General features: G+C 50.2%; 1 protein-coding gene across 3 annotated transcripts; it reads left to right on the top strand.

Moving 5' to 3' along the window:
• The first annotated feature begins 1,315 nt into the window (after positions 1-1,315).
• LOC108939754 (transmembrane protein 56-B-like) lies at positions 1,316-18,512 on the top strand. 3 transcript variants are annotated; one of them, XM_029246827.1, is made up of 7 exons: positions 1,316-1,781; positions 4,636-4,788; positions 7,931-8,020; positions 11,490-11,548; positions 12,602-12,774; positions 12,999-13,072; positions 15,503-18,512. In XM_029246827.1, the coding sequence occupies exons 2-7, from the start codon at positions 4,643-4,645 to the stop codon at positions 15,849-15,851; spliced, it is 891 nt and encodes a 296-aa protein (XP_029102660.1). In that variant the 5' UTR covers positions 1,316-1,781; positions 4,636-4,642; the 3' UTR covers positions 15,852-18,512. The 3 variants fall into 3 exon arrangements, with proteins under 3 accessions (XP_029102660.1, XP_029102661.1, XP_029102662.1); XM_029246828.1 differs by having other exon boundaries at positions 1,318-1,781; positions 12,602-12,696; XM_029246829.1 differs by lacking the exons at positions 1,316-1,781; positions 11,490-11,548 and having other exon boundaries at positions 4,717-4,788; positions 12,602-12,696.
• The last annotated feature ends 2,976 nt before the right edge of the window (positions 18,513-21,488 follow it).

A 21,488-nucleotide genomic window follows, 5' to 3' on the forward strand; every position in this document is an offset into this window, starting at 1 on the left:
TTTCCTTCACGGGAACTGTGCGGCCTGTGCTCTTTCAAGGGGTGTCGGCGTTCACAGCTCATTATGTCACATTGTCTACTCCAGCAGCCGCACATTACCGACCTTCTTCTGCACTTTTAGAACTCGTTCGTTCGGTGAGTCCGGACAGGTGGATCACCGAAAGCTTGCGTGTGGCGCCGTACACGGAGCCGGAGCCTTCTGGTCGCAAGCCTAGCTCCTTTGGCATGTTGAGGTCAAAGGTCAAACATATAAAGGCCATATCCTTTATATGTTTATAGGGTGTTGACAATGCTGGATGCGGTTTGTTAGCTTTCATGGGTCTCCGCAGTGCGAAGTGCGGAAGGAAGGCTTTGCTGCAGCCGCTCAAGGCGGCCCCGCGTGAGCCGACAAGACACGCCGCGAGCGCAACGTCATTGACAGCTCAGCACCAAACCAATCTCCACTGCAGCAGAAACGTGCAAGGTACTGTAAACGATCCGCCCCGCCACTAATCCCCTTCAACTAGGACAGCCTAAGAAGCTTGAATCAATCAGAAAGTACCACACAGTGCGTGTGTGTGTGTGTGTATGCGTGCGATTGTACAAAGCAAGACAAGAGTGTGTGTGTGACAGAGACCGTGCGTCTGCCAGAGTGCGGCTGCGTCTCCCAGCGAGATGAGGGGCAGCTGGGGAGAGGCTTAGTACAGCAGAACAAACGGAATATTTTTGCATTTCTGATTCAGTGATAAAGTGAAGATGCGATGGATTAGATTTGTGCTTCACAAGCATCCCTGTACGTTCATTCCGCCACGCGGGGAGCATCGGGGCGGCCGCACCGCAGCACAATGCCACGTATCCCAGCACTGCTGCATATTTTATGTGTCTATGCATGTAAATAGCAAGTTGTGCCTAAAACGCAGGTCAGATGAGGTGAGAGAGAGAGTTGGGCACCAGCGACACCAGTCTGGGCTTTCAGTAACGCCTCAGGCCTCCTGGGCTTGTGGTAATAACACGTCACCTTTTACTTTAATTTTTGCTCTCTTATTTGTGTATGAATTCTTTTTATTATTATTACCATCGTAACTGCGTAATGTAGATGTCCGTGCCGTAAATCCAACGACACTGTGAATTTTAATTCACCGCTTCATTTACGGTTTTCAAACTACTCCGTTTCGCTGAGAAACGTCGATATCCCCGTTTTTCGTCGTCTGTCGCAATGCCCCACAGAGACTATATCTGGTGAGGAGAATTTCCGTGGTTTTCATTCGTTCAGATTTCTGTCGTAACGACGCTCTCGGCCAATCAGAGTCGGGGGTGTGGTTTTCACCCCTCCCTTTGAATAGAGCGGTCTATGTGCGGAGGCGTGGCTAGTCGGGGGCGTGTCTCCGCGCCGGGAGGGCTTTTCGCGTGCCTGCGTCACATGTCAGTCTGAGCTGTCAGCGTGCAGATACGGTGGGCAGCAAACAACAACAACGCAAAACTTTTTTTTTTTTTTTTTTTTTCTTCTACTACTACTACTGTGTGTGATCGTGCACGTCGTCGCATGCTAGACCGGTGGCGATGAAGACGTGTAAAAGGCGCCACGCACGCAGCTCGGTTTGGGTGTGAATGGTGAGCGCAGAGGCACGGCGCGCCTGCCTGGTGGCTCGGTGGACATTCCCGACAAAGCTTTGAAAGCAGCCGTGCGTCTCTGGTGCCGATCCTGCGAAGTGCGGAAATCTGGGCGTGAAAGTGGCGGTGAAGTGGCGAGACTGCGGCGGAGGAGCCCGTTCCTGCAGCGGAGACCGATGCGCCTGCCATCAGGTAGCGAACCTCCGTGGGGGGGGGGCGGCGCTCGGCCATTCATGTGTGTCTGAGGATCCGGACTCTGTGGAGGAACGACCCTGCCTCTGTGTGTGTGTGTGTGTGTGTGTGTGTGTGTGTGTGTGTGTGTGTGTGTGTGTGTGTGTGAGAGAGAACTGGGGGGCATGATCATGTGGCGGTGCGCCGGGAGCACGCGGCCGGTTTTTGCTGCCGTTCTGTCCACCTCCCGCTGTGTGGTACAATACCATGGTAAGGGAGCCTCGGACTGTGTCTTAAGTACCTTACGCCGTGTGTGTAAGTGTGCTGAACCGCCGCAATTGCCAATTCCATTGTGTGCGTAGAACGTACATCTATAAAAAAAAAAACACATCATGTGAAAGGATTATAAGTATCTCCGTCAATATGTGCGGTATTTCTAGGGGCCGCTAATTAGAAAAGATGATGAGAACATTTTAGTTCCTGAGCTCAGTGTGTGGAGATGTGAACAAGATCATCACGATGATCATGAGGCCTTTCTTTCAGATAAAAAAAACAAAGCAAGGAAAATTCAGTCTTTATCAAACAATCTTTTCACACTGTACGCAAATGTTTGCATAAACAAGTATGTGATACTTTGTTTCATAGTCCTTCCAGTGTGTTTAGTTCTTTAAATGTGTACTTTGTGAAGACATCAGGTATTATAGCATCAAACGTTTCAAATGCTTGCTAGTAAAAAAAAAAAAAAAAAAGATAACTATCTTCACAAATCTTTGTCGTGTCTGTACATTTACATTTTACATTTATTTATTTAGCAGACGCTTTTCTCCAAAGCGACTTCCAATGAACTCTATGTAGTGTTACCAGCCCACACACCTTATTCACCAAGGTGTGAATTGGTAGAATTTTAGAATTAGTACAGGTCTGTAGATGGTCCTTTCCTCTCCACATTGTGTCCATGTGTTGTGTCAGTGAATTATCTATCCATTGTCAACAACCCTTTGTCCAGTTCAGAGTCGCCATGGTCTGGAACCTATCCCTCTAACAGGCATGTTCAAACCCGCAGCCCAGGAGCAGCGAGGCATCAGCACTACCTGCTATGCCGCCGTGCCGCCGTGCCGTTCCACGCCTCCGTGTCGCCGAACTACCTGTGAAGTAGCATAATAGCATTCTTAATATTTATTGAGCTGAAAATAGAATTAGTCTGGCTTATAATTACTGTTGCACTGCAGGCATGAAGTGTCAGGCCAGGGAAGGAAGGTATTATTGATTGTGTTGAAAAAGAAAGCGCTGGGTTTGAGAAAGGTGCTTCGGGCCATAGCTGATCTGTGCCAGCTGGCAGATCCTTTCCAGGTACCTTCTCACCTGATGGTGAGTTGTCCCGCCGCCCTTTATGCTGCTCCATCAAGACTGGAACGGATCCATTTGTTGTGCCGATTGATAATCAGACTGCTCTTATGGCATTTGCACCTGCCTGAACTCTTGAGATGTAAAATGACCTGACACGTTGGAGGTTTGATCGGTTACGTAAACAACGGGAGTTCTGCACTGCGCCGCATGAGCCGAGCAGCGAGTCTCGGAGTTGATGAAAGTACAGCCGACTGTCTGCGGGCAAAGTCGGATCTGGGATTAGCCAAGCAGATGTTTGAACAGAACTGGCGTCCCGTCCAGGATGCACCCCGCCGAACACCCCGTGCTTCCAGGACCTGCTCTGGACAACCGCAACCCTGCAGTGGACAAGCACTTATTGAGAACAGATGGATGGGTGGTTGAAAGGAGCGCTTTCATCCGGTTCCCGGTCTGGGCTGCAGTGAAAAGGCGTTCTCTCCGCACCGCTGGTGTTCAGCGTTTTAAGTGTTCGGCCGATTCTGTTACTCGGACCAACTTCCCCATTGTGGCAAAATAAAGCAGCTGCGCAGAAAATTGTTCTCGTGCGTAATGCTGCAGGGGCGATTATGCTGCCCGGCGTGGGCAAAAAACTCCTGGCGTGGCATAAAAGTGCTCTACCGCTGCTCCCTGGGGCACGGTTGAACTTCTGCCCTTCCTCGGGGGTATTGATCACATACCAAGTGGTTTTCGCTGCAGTGCCCTTCGCCCGTGCCCTCTCGCCGTCTCTTCTGCACGGGTGTCGTCTTTTTAAATCAGATCAGAGGGATTTGGTGCATTTTAGAGGAGTGCACCACCCCTGTCACGAACGCACGCTCATCTGTGGGCTCTCGTGCGCTCGGAAAGGGTTAATGATCTGCGTGCGAAACGTGTGCCTCGGAACACAGTTGCTCTTCCTGCATGAACCGAACGCTCTCTGATCTCGTCCCGCTGGTTCAGCCACATTCCCGCTACGCCTATCCCCTTCCCCGCTGCCCCGTCCTCCTCTCGCTCTTTGCCGCCTTCTTTCTTTCAATATGTTTATGTGTCTTTCAGTACGGGCGGCACGGTGGTACAGCGAATAGCGCTGCTGTCTCACGGTGCAAAAGGACATGGGTTCGATCCCCGCTCAATCTGTGTGGAGTTTGCATGTTCTTGTCTGTGTGGGTTTTCCCCTGGTGCTCTGGTTTCCTCCCACAGTCCAGACATGCTGTTCAGGTTCCCCCATACTGTGTGTGTGTGTGTGTGTGTGTGTGTGTGTGTGTGTGTGTGTTCCACTGATGTATAGATGAGTGACCCAGTGTAAGTAGTGTATCTACCAGTGTAAATCACCTTGGTGAATAAGGTGTGTGGGCTGATAACACTACACAGAGTTCATTAGAAGTGGATTTGGGGAAAAGTGTCTGATAAATAAATGTTTACATGAAGTGTTTTTTGTGTGCTTTTTTTGCATACGGGTGCTCCTGTCGCTCTCTACCACCACGGCCGCCGCTTCCTTCTTTTCGCGTCCCAGATCGGAGATGGACGTGCGAGAGCTGAGCGTGGTGGCCGGCAGCTTCGTGGGGTTCCAGCTGCTCTTCTCCATGGGCAGCCCCCGCCTCTGCGCGGCCCTCGCCCCCGGGTACAGCCGCCTGCCCCCTGACAAGCACGCCGAATGGAACTCGAGGTTGGACCTCCTTCCGCGGACGCACGAGCACGTCCACAAACACGCACGCAGGCGAGGTTTTAACATTCTCACGGGGGCAGGAAAAAGTAATCTCAGAGTGATTCCGTCCAGACTGTAAAAGGGTTCCCGACAAGCCTGTCATCTGACTTCATCTAACCGAAGACTTCCTCCAAAGTGACTTCCTGCTGACAGCTTTTTACTCATTTGTACCGCTGGGCAATTCTTACTGGGGCAATTCAGAGTAAGTACCTTGCTTGAGGGTACTACTGTACGAGGTGGGATTCGAACCTGCAACCTCGGAGTCCAAAGACGGCGCTACCTGCAATGTCTGGCCAGGGGGCCACTGCTGTAGAGCTGTTCCATTCTCTGTGTGGTCAGTGCAGCAGCTCTTTAGCCCGTGATTGAGAGAATTACCCCCCCTCCCCCAGTGCGACTGGACCACAGTGTGGTTTGTGGGCTGGACGGCTGGTCTCAGATGAAGAAGAAGTAAGATTTTCGCTGTCTTGGGTAATCAGACTTTCATCTGGCATGTCATCAATCCAGTTTGTTTAAGGAACTAGTGTTTGTTATTGATGCGGAAATGGGGGAGGTCCCGGCATGCGTGTTTGTGGCTGCACGGACGTGTAGTGAAACAGAAAGTTTCAAAAAGCGAGAGATTCAAAAGAACTCCTCGAGTCCAACTGAAAAAATGGTAAGAGCAGTAAAGTATGTTCAGTTGGGGACATCTGGTAGCGTAGTGGTTAGCGCCCCTGCCTTTGGACCTGAAGGTCGCAGGTTCGAATCCCAGCTGTAGAGCAAGGTACTTACCCTGAATTGCCCCAGTAAAATTACCCAGCTGTTTAAACGGGTAAATAATAGTAGATACTTTGCCGCGGTAAGTCGTTTTGGCGCAAAACGCCAGGTAAATGTAAATGTGAAACGGAGTAAGCGTGTGTTAAAGAAAGGAAAATTCGGGCGGGCAGCGACTACGAAGACGACGATGACGAGAGCCGCGCCGAGTCCTCGCGGCTTTTATTCCACGTGTTGCTCCTATGCCCTCCGCCGCTCCGACACGAGAGTCCAGAACCCGGTCGGCACTGGTGACGCGGTGCAGCCCTTCTCTTTATTGCCACGTGAGATACGGGGCGCAAAGCATGCTGGGAGAAACCGGGAAATAGACACGGGTTCGACGTGGTTCCGAGGCATGCGTAGCGCTGCCTGGGGCTGTGTAATAACACGCAGCGCTCGCGTTCAGATACGCGTCCCCGGACCGTCTGTTCATTTCAAAGGTTCCCTTCCTTGTCGAGGACAGGGACAGAAACGCACGAGTCGCTCTTTGCTCGACGCTGGCCCGTTTTTTTCACCCCCCCCCCGACCCCCATTAGTGCGTTAATGACCCTCCGTCGGCGATAAACCGGCCGACCCCAGAGGAAAGGAATTGTCCCCCGGGGCGTCGGCGCCGTTCGCCGTTCGTGACTGATCATTTAACCAGGTAGTGGAACATTCTGTCGCTCTCCTTGCCGCGTGGCGTTATTTCCGCCCGCGTGGCGCGCGAGCCGCGGCGCCGGTGTTTAACGTTGCGATCGCTAGCTGCCCGTGCCCTTCCCTCCTGTTGATACAGCCGGGGCTCTGCCGTGTTTGTCTTTCTTTCCCCTGCACCACCCTCGCTCTTCGCGCCGCTCTTACCTCTTATTTGCCGCCTCTACCGTTTATTCCTGTTTCGGAGCTGTCGGCTGCAGGTACGCCCTGCAGCGTCCGCGCTCGGCAGCCAGGTGGCGTGTTGCCAGGAGGGCCGCGGCGCCGCACCGCCTCCGGCTAGTCGTCCCTCGGTGACGTCGGGCTGACGGGCTCGCGTCGAGGTGCCGGCGGTCGAAAAGGATGTCGAGCACGGACTCGGAAGAGTTGCGGGAGAAAGACGGAGGCGCTGGCCTCTCGCGACCCCCCCCCACCACCCCGCCCCCGAGAGCGATTACTCCTGGCAGTCAGCAGCCAGCAGAGGACCATGCATATTTAATGAACGCGGAGATAGCCGTGGGGCTGCGCGCGAGCGAACGCCGCCGCGAAAGCCGACCCTTCCCCGAGCGCCGTTCCTCGACCTCGGGGCCGCGGCGGCGAGATGCTTCCCCCCAAAAACTCTTTGGGTTTTCACGCGGCGGCGGGAGCGTCCCGTTCCTGCCTGGCAGCTGCGGCCGCCCCCTTGGATTCCTCACAGCCCGGCTGGTGGCGGGGAGGATTCACAAACACACACACACACACACACACACACACACACACACACACACACGTGGAGATAAGACCTGGGTGTGTGGAGTAGCTCCAGATAAGGGTTCCAAAGGTCTTGAGCTCCGCACTATAGCACACTCATATTGTCGATGACACCTTAGCTCCTGCACACACACACACACACACACACACACACACACACACACACACACACAGACTATGCATGCATGAAGTTCAAAATCCCTTCTTATTGCTGGCCTTTTTGTTTTCCTTGGTTTCTTTTTTTTTACGCTGTCATCCCTTTCGAAGCCAGCTTGTTTATTTAACTAGGAGATACCTTTAACCCAAGTGATGTCGAACCCTTGTGTTCAGATTATAAAGTAACTGTAACAACCTCTCCCGGCGTCTTCAGTAAAACCACCTCAGGCTCGAACCCCGCTACATCCGGAGGTGGGATTCGAGCCTGCGACCTTTCGTTGTCGCTGTAGCGCTTAGACGAACGTCTTAATGGTCACGTAACGTAACGTAAATTCCCATCGTGTGTAACTATCTAAAATAACATTGTTATCTTACACGTGACGTTTTATTTCATTTTTACCGGGTATGCGATCCTGTAGTAGTCCTGCCGAATGACCTCGTGCTGCACGAGCGAGAGAAAGTGTGAGAAGTGTGACGTGTGGTGCTGCTCTCCGTGTCCCTCGGTGTCTCGCAGGCGAAGGGCCAAACCCCGAGGTCTGCTGGTGTCTCCTCCAGGGTGTATCCTGCCTCACGCCCCGTGATTCCGGGATAGGCTCCGGACCACCGCGACCCTGCCTCCACGGAACGAAAGGCCCAGGGCTTACGCCGAGCCCAAGTGCGGAGCACCGGGTCTCGGCAGGCGCTACGGAACTCGCGCGTACCGGGCTCTGTCTCTCGCTAAATGTGTCCGTGTCGCCTGCAGGCTCGTGTCCACCATCCACGCGCTCATCGTTGGCCTCTTCTGCCTCTACATCTTGCGGTTCGATGACGCGGTCAACAAAGACCCGGTCTGGTAAGTGGCGAGGAAGCAACGTGGGGCGAAGAACCTGGGTTAGGTGCAGCGGCGGCGGGTTATTGTACCGTTGCAGTGAAGTCGCCTTCACACACACACACACACACACACACACACACACATACAGTGGTAAGAAAAAAAAATCTCGTTTCCCCTCGGCTTTTGGAGCGAAATAATGACGCGAAATGGATCAGGCAGCTTTCTCTCTTTGCCTTTCCTCCGCTCTTTGTCTCCCGTTTCGGACCTCCTGAAAGCGCTGCAGGGGGTTTCTCCCTCGGTTCATTTCTCTCCCCGCTCCCAACCCGCCCCCCGCCGCCGTCTGAAAAGCGCACGGGGGTGAGGGATGGGGCGTGGATCGAAATGGTAATGTCTCTGCTCCGGCTCTCGCGCGGCACACCACATTGCACCAAGACAGAAACTGGACCGTTTAGCCCTTTATCCGTCTTCTCTCCCTCCCTCCCTCGGTGCCCCTCTCTCTCCTGGCAAACAAGGCTGCTTTTCATGGCGGACAACAGGAGCCCCAGTTTCCCGCAGCCTCCCCTGCCCATGTGACCACCCCCAAAGCCCGTCCCCAGCCCCTGCTACGTGACGACCACCCCCGAACGGCGACGCTGCCATTGTCCTCGCCGTTCGCCCCCTCGCTCCTTCGCTCGGTCCCTCCGCATCCGCTCTCCCATCACCGCTCCACACGTCTCTGGCACTCCCTGCCTGTCCTCTCCTTCCTGTGCCAGTTTTCCTCCCTTTCCCCCCTTTACTCTTGTCTTTCATTCCTCTAGCCCTTCACAGCAGCTGTTCTTTTCGCATCCTCTTCCCTCTCTCCTTTTCTCGACGTCTCGTCTCCGTGGTTTTTCCGTCTGCGGGCGGGAAGCGACGGCTCACGTCTTACCCGGCGGCGGGAGCTCGCAGCGTAAAGCGCACGGCGCCACCTTCCAGACCTGCGCCCGTGTCCCGGGACAAACGCAAAAGCTGTACATTAAACACCGAATGCCACGCCTGCTGTAACGCGCGTTTCTGCCGCAGCGCAGCGAATGCGTCCGCGTAACCCGGAGCAGCTGCGCAGCAACGCGGTCCCGCTTGGAAAAATCAAACTCGCACCACACACAGGCTGCATTTTGCGTTTAATTCGGGCATCTCTGACCTGCCGTACTGCAGTTGAACAAGGCCGGCGATCCCCGTGCACAACAGATATAGTGCAGCAGCAGGATGCTGGGAAAACACTTTGCGAGAACAAACTACATATTCGTTTGTGTGCTTTATTATTTATTTATATTTATTAATTTAGCTGACGCTTTTCTCCAAAGCAACTTACAGTTATTTGTTCATTTCTACAGCTGGGTCATTTTACTGGAGCAATTTAGGGTAGGTGCCTTTCTCAAGGGTACTACAGCCAGAGATGGGATTCGAACCTGTGACCTGCGGGTCCAAAGGCAGCGGCGGCAATCACTGCGTTATCAGCCGTCCCGTATCTCTTTGCAATTGATGTGTTTATTTTATAGGTTTTGTGCTATCTCCCAATGTATTTTTGGGTAGGCTCTTGAGTTTTTAGTAGGTGATGGTTTTGTTCCGCGGATGTCTTTACGCTCTGGCCGTAACCCCTTTTCCCCGTTGAACCCAGTTCGTTTACTACACGAACGCAAAGTTTCGCAAGGGGCCAAGCGCGTCGATGCGAAAGGACGGACGGCGCAGACGGTCGAACGAGGAGCTGAACCCCGGAAACGCCCCGAGCGTTGACCTTCGGCACTCGGAACGTTCAGGACCATCTGAAATTGGTGCAGCGGAGGTGCGGTGCGGCTGTGTGTTTTCCTGGGGGTGGGGGGGGGGTGGACTTCACCTTTTCTGCTGCGCTGTCAGAATACAGCAGATCAGGTGTCTCCGTGTCACCCTGCAGTGCGGTCTCACTGCACCCCTCGGAGCTGCCGCCCCGGTGTCTCGCTGTGTCGTAACCTTTAGCACGGCTGCAGTGGCCCACGCTTAATGAAACAAAGCGCTGATCGCTTGTAAGAGTTTGCTTTATGTTATCGATGAACTTTTTATGAATACACTGAACAGGATCAATGCACTGGTCGCAGGTTTGAATCCCACCTCCAGCTGTAGTACCCTTGAGCGAGGTGCTTACCCTGTATTGCTCCAGTAAAAGTGCCCAGCTGTATAAATGGGTAAAATCTGTAAGCAGATTAACGTTTTCAGTTACGCTGGAGAAAAGCAAGCAGCTAAATGAATAAATGTAAATGTCATTCTGCTGTTAATTGTCACAAATTCTATGAATTTAGGGGGGTGCGGCGGCGCAGTGGGTTGGACCGGGTCCTGCTCTCCGGTGGGTCTGGGGTTCGAGTCCCGCTTGGGGTGCCTTGCGATGGACTGGCGTCCCGTCCTGGGTGTGTCCCCTCCCCCCCACCCTTACGCCCTGTGTTGCCAGGTTGGCTCCGGTTCCCCGCGACCCCATATGGGACAAGCGGTTCAGAAAGTGTGTGTGTGTATGAACTTAGAATAATAAAAATAGAATACAGGTTGTTCCCGCTTTACGATGGGGTTACGTCCCCCCCGAAAACCATCACATGTCGAAAATATCATAAGCCTGGGAGATGCGGATCGCTGCCGCTGCCCAGTATCGTGAGAGAGTGTCGCTTCGCATATCACTTGCCTGGGGAAAAAATAAGATTTCAAAACTGGAAGTATGTTTTCTGGTGAATGTCTATCGCCGGCTCACCATCGTTAAGTCGGACCACCTGTCAGCGGTTACCGTGTTTTCCGTAGCGCCGCTGTGGTCATTTACAGCGGGACGCGTCTTCTCCGCGTGCCCGAGGTGATCTTTGTCCATCGCTATGTCTGCATTTTGCTCTGCATAGCTGCTCCTGCATGACGGCCAGCGGACGCTGCTCGTCCGCATTTTCTGGTATTTGGGGAACCTGCAGGGGACTAGATCAAAGCATTCTTTGATCTTGTATGTTCTTTACTGTGTTCGGAGCCTTTAACCAGCTGGTCAGGAGCCTCAGCTGTTATGTCGTATGTGATCACTTGGTATGTCTTAGCGAACCTGCAGGGGCGGCTTCGAAGAGCCAGATATTTCTGCAGGGTTTTTTCACGCCGTGTACTGTAGTAAAGTGGTGCTTCGGGGCATCCGGATTGTTTCGGACACCGCCGCACCCTCTCCCCGCCGCCGACAAGCGCGGCTCAGGTCTCCCCCCCGCTCCCCTGAAAGAAGGGCCCGGTTTCACACAGCCACATTCACTCCAGGCGCTTCCGCCGGAACGAACGCACGCATTACGACTGTGAAAATGTTTTCTCAAAAATGCACATTTTCTTCTACTTTACCGTTTAATTTCCAACAACTTTTATTGTGCATTTACAGTTAAACTCAAAGAGCTCCTCGAACTTTTCCACCAAATGATTATGGGCTCTTCCGGCTCGTCCGGCTCCCGTCGCGTGTCGGCGCTCTACCAACCCGCGCTGTGCTCCTCTCGCTCCGCAGGGGGGACCCCCAGCTTGTCAAGCTCAACGTGGCCATAACGTGCGGCTATCTGCTCTACGGTGAGTCCAACTCTCGGGGCGGCTTGTATGTCGTCGGGCCTCGGCGCCTCTGCCCGCCGGGACGCTGTCGCACTGCACGGTCGCCGACTGCCTTCCGACAAAGGGCGAAAACTCCTCTCGTCACAGTCCCGCCTTCTAACTCGCCCATGCACATATCTGGGCTTCCTACGAAACTCCTGATTTCATTCACTCACTATGTTACGTTACGATAAGAGTTACCCTATGTGCCTTAGGTATTGTGGCACCAGTGTTATATATGTACACCTCTTATTGCATATAAAACATATTGCAAAAGCACTCATTTTTTACCACGGTACTATTATTGCTGACCGCTAAACACGTACAACAGCACTGCACGTCTAAGGCTGTGCTCTGATAATACCGATGTGCCGATACTCATGTCGCGTTTCTCTTACGCATGATACCGTTGCTGTAAAACCCATCTAACGCACTCCGTGTATGAGTGCCCGGCACAGGAATAAATGTAAATGTAAATATTTGCAATGAGATGGACCCCCCATCAGCAACCTGAGGATGTGTGTTTCGTGGAACAGATATAGAGAATATACGGTATATTATATATACAGCATATAATTAATAGGGGTTCGAGTCCCTGTGCTGACATATTGGGCTCCGGTTTGCCGCGACCCCGCTTGGGGCAAGCGGTTTCTTTTAATTTTTTATTTAATTGTTCACTATTAGGGGGGCGCGGTGGCGCAGTGGGTTGGCCCGGGTCCTGCTCTCCAGTGGGTCTGGGGTTCGAGTCCCGCTTGGGATGCCTTGCGACGGACTGGCGTCCCGTCCTGGGCGCGTCCCCTCCCCCTCTGGCCTTACGCCCTGTGTTGCCGGGTTAGGCTCCGGTTCCCCGCGACCCCGTATGGGACAAGCAGTTCAGAAAGTGTGTGTGTGTGTGTGTGTGTGTGTGTGTGTGTGATTAATGACAGAGAGGACGCCCCCGAGAACCCCTCCATAAAACTGTCCAGATGTGCATGCGGGAAATCTCGCTCTCCATAGAAGCACCAGCTAAGCAGCAAAATCTGTCGTTCCCCACAGACCTCCTGCTCCTGGCCTGCAACTGGCGCGCGATGGGAGACGGTTTCTTCGTGTGTCACCACCTGGCGGCGCTCTACGCATACGGATATGTCTTGGTGCGACTCGGGGTGGCACCCAGCACGCTCGCTCGGCTAAAGACGCAAATGGCTCATATGCCGTACTGCGCCACGGATGTGTGATTTGTTTCGTTTCTATTGATTGTTGCACCTCTGACGTCTTTTATGATGGTGAATAAATAAGCGTAAATATTAAAATGGGAATACTGACAACAAAGTACTTTATGTGATCGGTTCAGCCTTCAGTACAATTAGAAGCTTTCTCTTTTCAGATTTGTTTAGGCCTGTGCTAATGGAGCTCCTGTGTGTGTGTGTGTGTGTGCGTTTTACCAATCTGACAGAGCCGAGGAGTGCTGCCGTACTTCGCCAACTTCCGCCTCATTTCAGAGCTGTCAACACCGTTTGTCAACCAGCGGTAAGGGCTTATGATCTCCGATCGCCACGTCGTTCTCTGCCGTCTTCACTTTTCACGGCTGATTCTCCAGGCTCAAAGGAAGCCGTCAGTCCGCAGAAAGCCGCTCGACGCTCCGTCGATCCGGGGGTCATTACGTGAACGCGGGTCATGATAAGGCCACTAGATCCTATTGATGTTCACGACCGAAGAAGCCAGCGGGTGTTGCCGTTTTTCCTTTACAGGGGAAGCTCGTGTGTTTCCATCTGCCATTTACATGCGCTTATCTAAAATGCAGCCGATACGTACGCTCACCGGCCACTTTATTAGGTACATGTGTTCAAGTGCTCGTTAACGCAAATTTCTAAACAGCCAATCACATGGCAGCATCTCAGTGCATTTAGGCATGTAGACCTGGTCAAGATGATCTGCTGAAGTTCAAACTGAGCATCAGAATGGGGAAGAAAGGTGATTTAAGTGACTTTGAACGTGGCATGGTTGTTGGTGCCAGACGGGCTGGTCTGAGTATTTCAGAAACTGCTGATCTACTGGGATTTTCACACACAACCATCTATTTACAGAGAATGGTCAGAAAAAGAGAAAATATCCAGTGAGCGGCGTTCTGTGGGTGAAAATGGCTTGTTGATGCCAGAGGTCAGAGGAGAATGGCCAGACTGGTTTGAGCTGATAGAAAGGCAACAGTAAGTCAAATAACCACTCGTTACAACTGAGGTATGCAGAAGAGCATCTCTGAACGCACAACACGTTGAACCTTGAAGCAGATGGGCTATGGCAGCAGAAGACCACACCGGGTGCCACTCCTATCAGCTAAGAACAGGAAACTGAGGCTACAGTTTGCACGGGCTCACCAAAATTGGACAATAGAAGATTGGAAAAACGTTGCCTGGTCTGATGAGTCTCGATTTCTGCTGCGACATTCAGATGGTAGGGTCGGAATTTGACGTAAACAACATGAAAGCATGGATCCATCCTGCCTTGTATCCACAGTTCAGGCTGGTGGTGGTGGTGTAATGCTGTGGGGGATATTTTCTTGGCACACTTTGGGCCCCTTAGTACTAATTGAGCATCGTTTAAATGCCACAGCCTACCTGAGCATTGTTGCTGACCATGTCTATCCCTTTATGACAACAGTGTACCCATCTTCTGATGGCTACTTCCAGCAGGGCAATGTGCCATGTCACAAAGCTCAAATCATCTCAAACTGGTTTCTTGAACATGACAATGAGTTCACTATACTCAGATGGCCAGACCTCAGATCAATAGAGCACCTTTGGGATGTGGTGGAACAGGAGATTTTCATCGTGGATGTGCAGCCGATAAATCTGCAGCAGCTGCGTAATGCTATCATGTCAATATGGACCAAAATCTCTTGAGGAATGTTTCCAGCACCTTGTTGAATCTATGCCACAAAGAATTAAGGCAGTTCTGAAGGCAAAAGGGGGTTCAACCCGGTACTAGTAAGGTGTACCTAATAAAGTGGCCGGTGAGTGTATATAAAACTGCGTGTAGATGAATGGTTTTATTCAAATTAATATTCAAGTAATTCAGAAATTCTTTTCACTTCTCCATTGTCCGTAAGCGCTTGTCCATTACAGTTTTGGTAGTCCAGAGCATTTCCTGAAAAGTTTTGGCATGAGGCACATCCACACGGGACAATCTCGCACACATCTACATTCATTCATTTAGCTGATGCTTTTCTCCAAAGCGACTTACAGTTTGAAGGTACTTACAACTATTTACCCATTTATACAGCTGGGTTGTTTTTTTTACTGGAGCAATTCAGGGTATGTACCTTTCTCAAGGGTACGGCAGCCAAAGGTGGGAGTTGAACCTGTGTCCTTCAGGTGTAAAGGCAGTAGCATTAACCACTACACTACCAGCTCTCCCTATACACACACTGGACACACACCGTCCCCCATACACACACTAAGGGCAATTTGAAGACACTAGTTCAGCTGAAACACTTCTTAGAGGTATGAGAAGAAACCAGAGCACCTGAAGGAAGCCCACGCAAACATAGGGAGAACATGCAAACTTTACGCACGCTAAGCTTGATGGGAACCCACAGTCCAATAGCTGCTAAGAGGCACCAGCTCTGTGCCGCCGTACCACCACGACAAGTTTTACGCTGGCAAAAAAAAAAAAAAAAAAAACGCGGAGCTCATAAAAAATAGTCATGAGAACATATACACCGTGACAGGGCTACACACAGATGCATGAGAACTATTTCCTCAGTAAACAGTCAAGTGAGCGATGTCTTCTTTTCCTCCCTCAAGCTGTAGCAGGCAGCTAACGTTAAACATTAATCTTTGTCACGTCATGACTAAGACGTTTGTTTCTCAGTCTGCCGTGATTTGCAATTGCGTAGCGCAGTTTGGAGAGCTGCTCCCGTCTTCGATGTTCATCTCAGTCTGAAGCCCCTTCTCTCCTCAGATGGTTCTTCGAGGTCCTCTCAGTCCCACGTACAGACCGCCTGGTGGTGGCCAACGGCATAATGATGACGGTGGTCTTCTTCCTGGTCCGCATCGCCGTGATTCCCTCCTACTATTCCCGGGTGGTGGCCACTTTCGGGACCCCTGCGTTTGTCCGCCTAGGCCTTGGGCCCCAGGTGGCCTGGATCGTCTCCAGTGTCTGTCTGGATGTCCTGAACACCATCTGGATGTACAAAATTGCCAGGGGGTGCTACAAGGTCCTGACTGGGAGAAGCAGGAGCTCAAAAGGCGCCAACCTTGACAAGCAGAACCATCACAATGACTCATACCTCAACAACCATATAGATTGAGGAGTGGAAGCCAGAAGCTCTGGTTCAGCCAATAAGGGGTTACTCTTTTTGTCTAGTCCCACCCTCCCCCCTGCTCTGCACCAATCGAGAGCCCCGCCGTACGCATCCCTAACCCAGCGCCTGCTGTTCCTGCACGTCCCCCCCGCCACCTTCTCAATCGATCTCCGTCCGACAACAAAAGGACCCATCGCATCATCATGTCACAGACGCCAAGATGCCTCTCGTACCCAGTCGCCTTGTGCCCGCCTGTCCGCGGGCTTCCGAGACAGCTAATTCGGCTCGACCTCTACGACGCGACTCGTATTAAGTGCCTGGATCGTTGCGCCCGAGACAGGCCTTAGACACACCGCAGCCTGCAGCGCCCACGATGGGATGCAAGACCGAGAGCACTTTTGCCAAGCAAGAGCAGCCAGGACTTTGCGATGGATACTGAACTGGGACGTCCCACCTGTTGAGTTCACGTCTTCCGTCACAGAATCTTCGCGGAGCTTGAGGACATAGAGGTGTCCGGTGTTTGTCCTGCTGTCGTCCTTTACCTCAAAATCAAAGTGTTTTTCGCATTAGGGCCTTTGAACCTCTGCTACTTTCCGGCTTTTAAATTTCTACAGCCTCGTTCCCTCCAAGTCTGTCTCGGTCCCCGTCAATCCACGTCTTCCTTGTACGCACAGGTCTTCCAGAGTATGTTGAGGAATTTACACACCTGTGGTCTTTGCCTCCATTTGTTTGCATGTTTTAAGATTATTCTGACAGTGCATTTACCGTTCATGCCATTCGCACCAGTCGCCTGTAGAAGAAAACACGAGACCCTGGGACAAGGAGCGCGTGGACAGACCGTGTATAAGAGGACGCTGCTGCTCAATCTGGGAGAATCAAGTTGCGTGTCTCCCCAGCCTGCTGTGGGCGATGTGAGGACTATGATCGTGTTGTACGTAACTTTGCAGTTGAACGGAGCCTTTAAAACCAATAGGTGCTTTTCAGTCTTTAGCCCAGAATCACGAATGGATCTCCATGGAAACCAGCAGGGTATTTTTAGTATGTTTTTTTTTTTTTTTTTTTTTGAAATTTTATATTTTTAGTTCACAGTATATTTCTGTGATATACATGCACAAAGGCACAAAAGGTGTGGTAAAGTTGTTTGTATGTACTGTATTATACCTTCTATTCTATAGTCCTGTGTAGCTTTAAATCGGTGGATTTTGTCTGTTTTCATCAGGAAACGTTAGTTAGAAAGCCTGCGGTGCACACTTCCGCACGCCGTTTCGGTGCCGACGAGTCCGAGCTTTCCATCGATTGACGTCTTTGTACTCTAAAGCATGCGACTGACTGCTATGACGAGACTTTTCTCCCCCCCGAACGTTCTTCTCGCCATGTTCAATAGTGGTTATGGGCTTATTCCTAGAAAGGAAAGTGCGCGCGCAGCCGCCGTGGGCACGAGGGGGACGTTACGAGCCTCCGGGCCCGGTCTCCACAGGCCAGCCGGGCCACTTCGGACGCTTCGAGGCCACGACCCGTCCCGTTGCAGCTCCAGGGAGCCCTCTGCTCTCCCTCTCCGTGGTGCCCAGAACCCTTCGTGGCATTTCGCTTCACCCCGGCGAACTCTCGAAAAGAATGTCTTTTGATAAATCCCACTATAAATATGGCTCTGGTGATCCGTGTTTTATATTCACAGGAGGGAATCGCCTTGGCTTCTTACCTCTAGCTGCTTTAATAATCTAGAAGTGTGCCATCGTTATGTTAAACACGCACTCAAGGCAGGTCTTGTCTGCTTAACGCGTGCGGTACAAGTGGTAAACATAAATAGCCGTGCTAACGGTACGTTTATTGCATTGTGACTGTTTATTTCAAGAGAATGTGAAGAGTTACAAATATTGGCAGTTAAGATGTTTTTACTAAGCTGCACGCATTTCGGTTATCATAAACCAACTTCTGCACAAGTACTTAATACCTGATTTTTTTTTTTTTTTTTTTTTCTCCCTGGAATAAGAAAGAAAATTCTTTTAAAAGATGTGACGTGTAGTATTTTTTACACTAAAGATGCTACACACAGTCTGTATGCAGTGTGTGCTGGGGGATGGGTTTGTTGTTCCGGTTGTTGTTTTGCGACGTGTTAATCGAATCCCCTGAGGGGTATAGGTTGCGGGATAGTAAATTCTGCCGTCACAGGTCACCAGTGAAAAAAAATCGTGTTTAATAGATGTCATCCTGTTCGTTACTCTTCTGCTTGTCGCGAAGTTGTTATAAATTAGAATTTTCATCTCTCTTCCATAGCCGTGATCATTAAAAATCAGTTTTGAGTGTTCTGCCCAGATTCGAACATCTTCTACTTAAAGGGAGCTCTTGATTAAATTCCACATTCAGCAATCCTGGAAAATATTTAAAGGGACTTGGTCCGAATGTCACTTTTCATCAGGAACAAATTTGAGTTATAAGTGTGATCAGTGTTCAGAAAAATCTGTTATTTGCTCTCCTTGGTTGAAAAAGGCATTTCAGTTTACACAGTTCTGTTAAAAGCAAAGATCTGGCGTTGCAGAGATACTGATGGACATTTTCCACACTGGTCTTTGGGTTTATTACAACTATCGGTACACAACAACAGCTAATAAAGTTGTAACAGTAGCACTCAAGGATGAGATTTACTTGAAAAATGCCAATAAATTTGATGACAGATTTTTGTGTTTTTCTTGGTGGCATGCACTACAGCTTCCCGTCTGAGCAAAATTGCTTTTCCGGCAAAGTAAAGCCTAATTTCATACTTTATTTTAGTTAATCGAAAGCATTGTCATCTCACCATTATGTTTCGTTGTTGTGTTGACGTGATGCGGTCTATGTTTCCTGATTTCGGGGTATAAACAAATTCTCGCCTGCCATACAAATCAGAAAAGTGAGACTCTTGGAAACCGCTGTGGGTGGTTATCAATCATTATCCGAAGGTCCAGACCCAGGTGATGGGGGTGTCAAGCAGTGCAACGTCTGGACAAAATACCTGAGCAATAATGTGGAGGGGGGAAAAAAAAAAATGTTTATACACTTTACATAAGGTATAGTGTCTGATGTCTTGAAGGCTGGAAAAATGTTACACGAACATTAAGATTCTCATCTGCAGAGCAGTTATTTCTGCCTATTCACACACACATTGGGCTTTTTTTTTTTTTTTTTTTTGGATATTTAAAAAAAAGGGGAAACGACCTTGTGTTCTGATTGATTCTGGCTCTCCGCAATTCTGCCGAAGTCAAGGGGTTGGATAAGCGGTGGTGTTGAAAATTCTCTTTTTACCAAACATGGTCACGTAAGGGAGAGCAAACAAAATCCTCTCCACTGTGCACATAGTCTCTTCTCTAAACATAAACTTGTTTTTAGAATTTAAAAAAAAATATGAAGAATATCCCAGGCCGGTATCCGTAACTGCTGTCGGTGATGTTTTTTCTTTGCTGTGTAAATATGCTTATTTCGGTAATAATGCTGCTGTTGTGGAGAATATTGCTCGTAGGGTCAGGTTGACATTCACCCTTCTAAGTTCACTTTTTGCCGTTGTTTCATTTAAATGTCATTTCAGGAGTTGATCTGATCTCTGCATTTTTTCAGTTTTGACTGCACTGTACACGTATTGTCTTCCGAAATTTTTTTAGAATCCCACAATACATAAAATACATTATTTCTTCATAATTTAACCATTCGAGAAACGCACAAAAGTTCGAAATACGTGAGGCTTGAACAAGTTATTGTCCACTTAAAAAAACAAAAAAAAAGATTTGCTTCCCTAACAGCAGTCTCTTTGTTACGGTGCTTTTATCCTGGCATTTTAAAACTTTTAATACTGCATAAGGACTGTGGTATTAAAGGCATTTGACAGGAAACGCCTGCTCAGTGCTACAGCGGCTCAGTCCCGAAGTGTGTGTGCAGCACTCCGCAAAAAGTGGTCCAAGTCGGGGCAAAGAGCCCTTCGCAACTGGGAAGTCTTCCAAGCCTCCAAGGGAAGCTTTCCCCAAATTTAGCCAAGGAGCCGAGTCCATGATAAGGTGGGCGGGAGGCAGTTATGAGTGTGTGAGTGTGTGAGTGGGTGTGTGTGTGGATGGGGTGGGTAGAGGAGCAGTTCTTTCCAGGGGTTCTTCACGCTCTTCCAGTCTGTCCCTCTGTTCTGGCTCCTTCTCGCCTTGATCCTCACACCGAGTCCTGTTGCATCACTTTGTTGGCAACTTGGTTGTTGATCTTCTAAGCTGCTTGCTCGCTTCTGGACTTCCAGAGACTGCTTTTTAACATACCAACTGAGAAATATTTAGAGTCCGAAGAATTTCTCCAGGGATGGACACACGCGTGAAACCGTCACCGATCTCTCGTGAACGTCTCGGTCTACTGGTGAACCGTAACGTTGCCGAGAGACGCCTTAACGGCGGCCCGTCTCGCCGATGCTCTCGCGACATCGAGCTGTTCGGCGCACCCCTCCGAAAGTGGAACCCGTGCGCTCGTTTGGTTCATATCACGAGATGCGGCCGCGATACTGCCGTCTCTCGGCAACGTTACGGTTCACCAGCCATTCATTAATCTGGTGTTGCGAGGAGAGGAGATTCTCCTTTTCCGTGGCCGGTTCACATTTTGACACGGAGCTCCTAACTTGGGCTCCCTTTCTAACCGCTTTCAGTATTTGGCTGCATCACCATCATGCCCAAATAAAGCCTTCACATTCCTCCTGCCTCCTTTTTCTCTCCCCGGGCAAGGGATCTGACACAGAGGTCTCATAAACATCCCAGACTCCCCATCTTTCTCTGAACCAATATCCTGAGATGTCATTACCTCTTGGCCGCAGTCGAGACTTAGCGACCTCAATGCGTAATGCGGGCTCGGCGATGACGGGGTCCGCGCTGAACCCCTGGTGACATGAAAATACTCTACGAATGGATGTAGGCAAAGTGCATTTTGAATGATTCTTTTTAAATGTGACATGGGATACAAGATTTACAAAGGTAGACAAGGATGTAACTTTGGAATGCCTTGCTTGTGTTGGAGATTCACTCTCAGATCGCAGTTCCAACTCCTAATTACAGACGATTACAAAATCGGTTATGAGAGCGTGTTTCAGAAGGATCCCTTCAATGCCGCTAAATGCGTTGAGGTCCTACATCTGCAACGACCCTACAGTGGTTTTACTCCTTCTGAAGTGTCGTAAACTGTGATGTGATGTAAGAGCTGGACCGCTCCGTAGTTGTTCGTTAATTTTATAGGGGATTCTGGTGGTGGTCTGGTACTCAAAGATTAAAAATGAAAACACAATCCGATGTTGCTTCCTTTTTATTTTTATTCTCTGTGCAAATTCTGCCCTAAGGCAGCGCAACTGAAGGTGATCGTTAAACCCGAGGTTGCGGTGCCACTGACTTTCAGGGCCTTTGTACCTATCTCAGCGTAGACGGTGTGAACAGTAACAGTCAGTTTGATTTTTCGCTGGCTGAGTGAAGGTGGTGCTGTATGTTCTGCACAAAACACAGTTTTTTTTTAACGTACAGTACAATACAAATAATGTTTGTTTGACGACCTCAATTGTCCTTTCACTTTCCCAAGTTTTTTTTTTTTTTTTTTTTAAGTAATTAATGTTAAGTGCTAAAAAGGATAACATTCATTCATTTTCACTAACTGCATGTCCTGGTC

The sequence above is a fragment of the Scleropages formosus genome, chromosome 20, assembly GCF_900964775.1.
Source record: "Scleropages formosus chromosome 20, fSclFor1.1, whole genome shotgun sequence".
Lineage (NCBI taxonomy): Eukaryota > Metazoa > Chordata > Actinopteri > Osteoglossiformes > Osteoglossidae > Scleropages > Scleropages formosus.

What these genes read in the sequence shown, in the direction of transcription:
- LOC108939754 (XM_029246827.1), top strand. Translation starts at nt 4,643, where the DNA reads ATGGACGTGCGAGAGCTGAGCGTGGTGGCCGGCAGCTTCGTGGGGTTC. An exon ending in GTGCGGCTATCTGCTCTACG is followed by an intron (nt 11,549 to 12,601) that starts GTGAGTCCAACT and finishes CGTTCCCCACAG; the next exon opens with ACCTCCTGCTCCTGGCCTGC. An exon ending in TGCCGTACTGCGCCACGGAT is followed by an intron (nt 12,775 to 12,998) that starts GTGTGATTTGTT and finishes CCAATCTGACAG; the next exon opens with AGCCGAGGAGTGCTGCCGTA.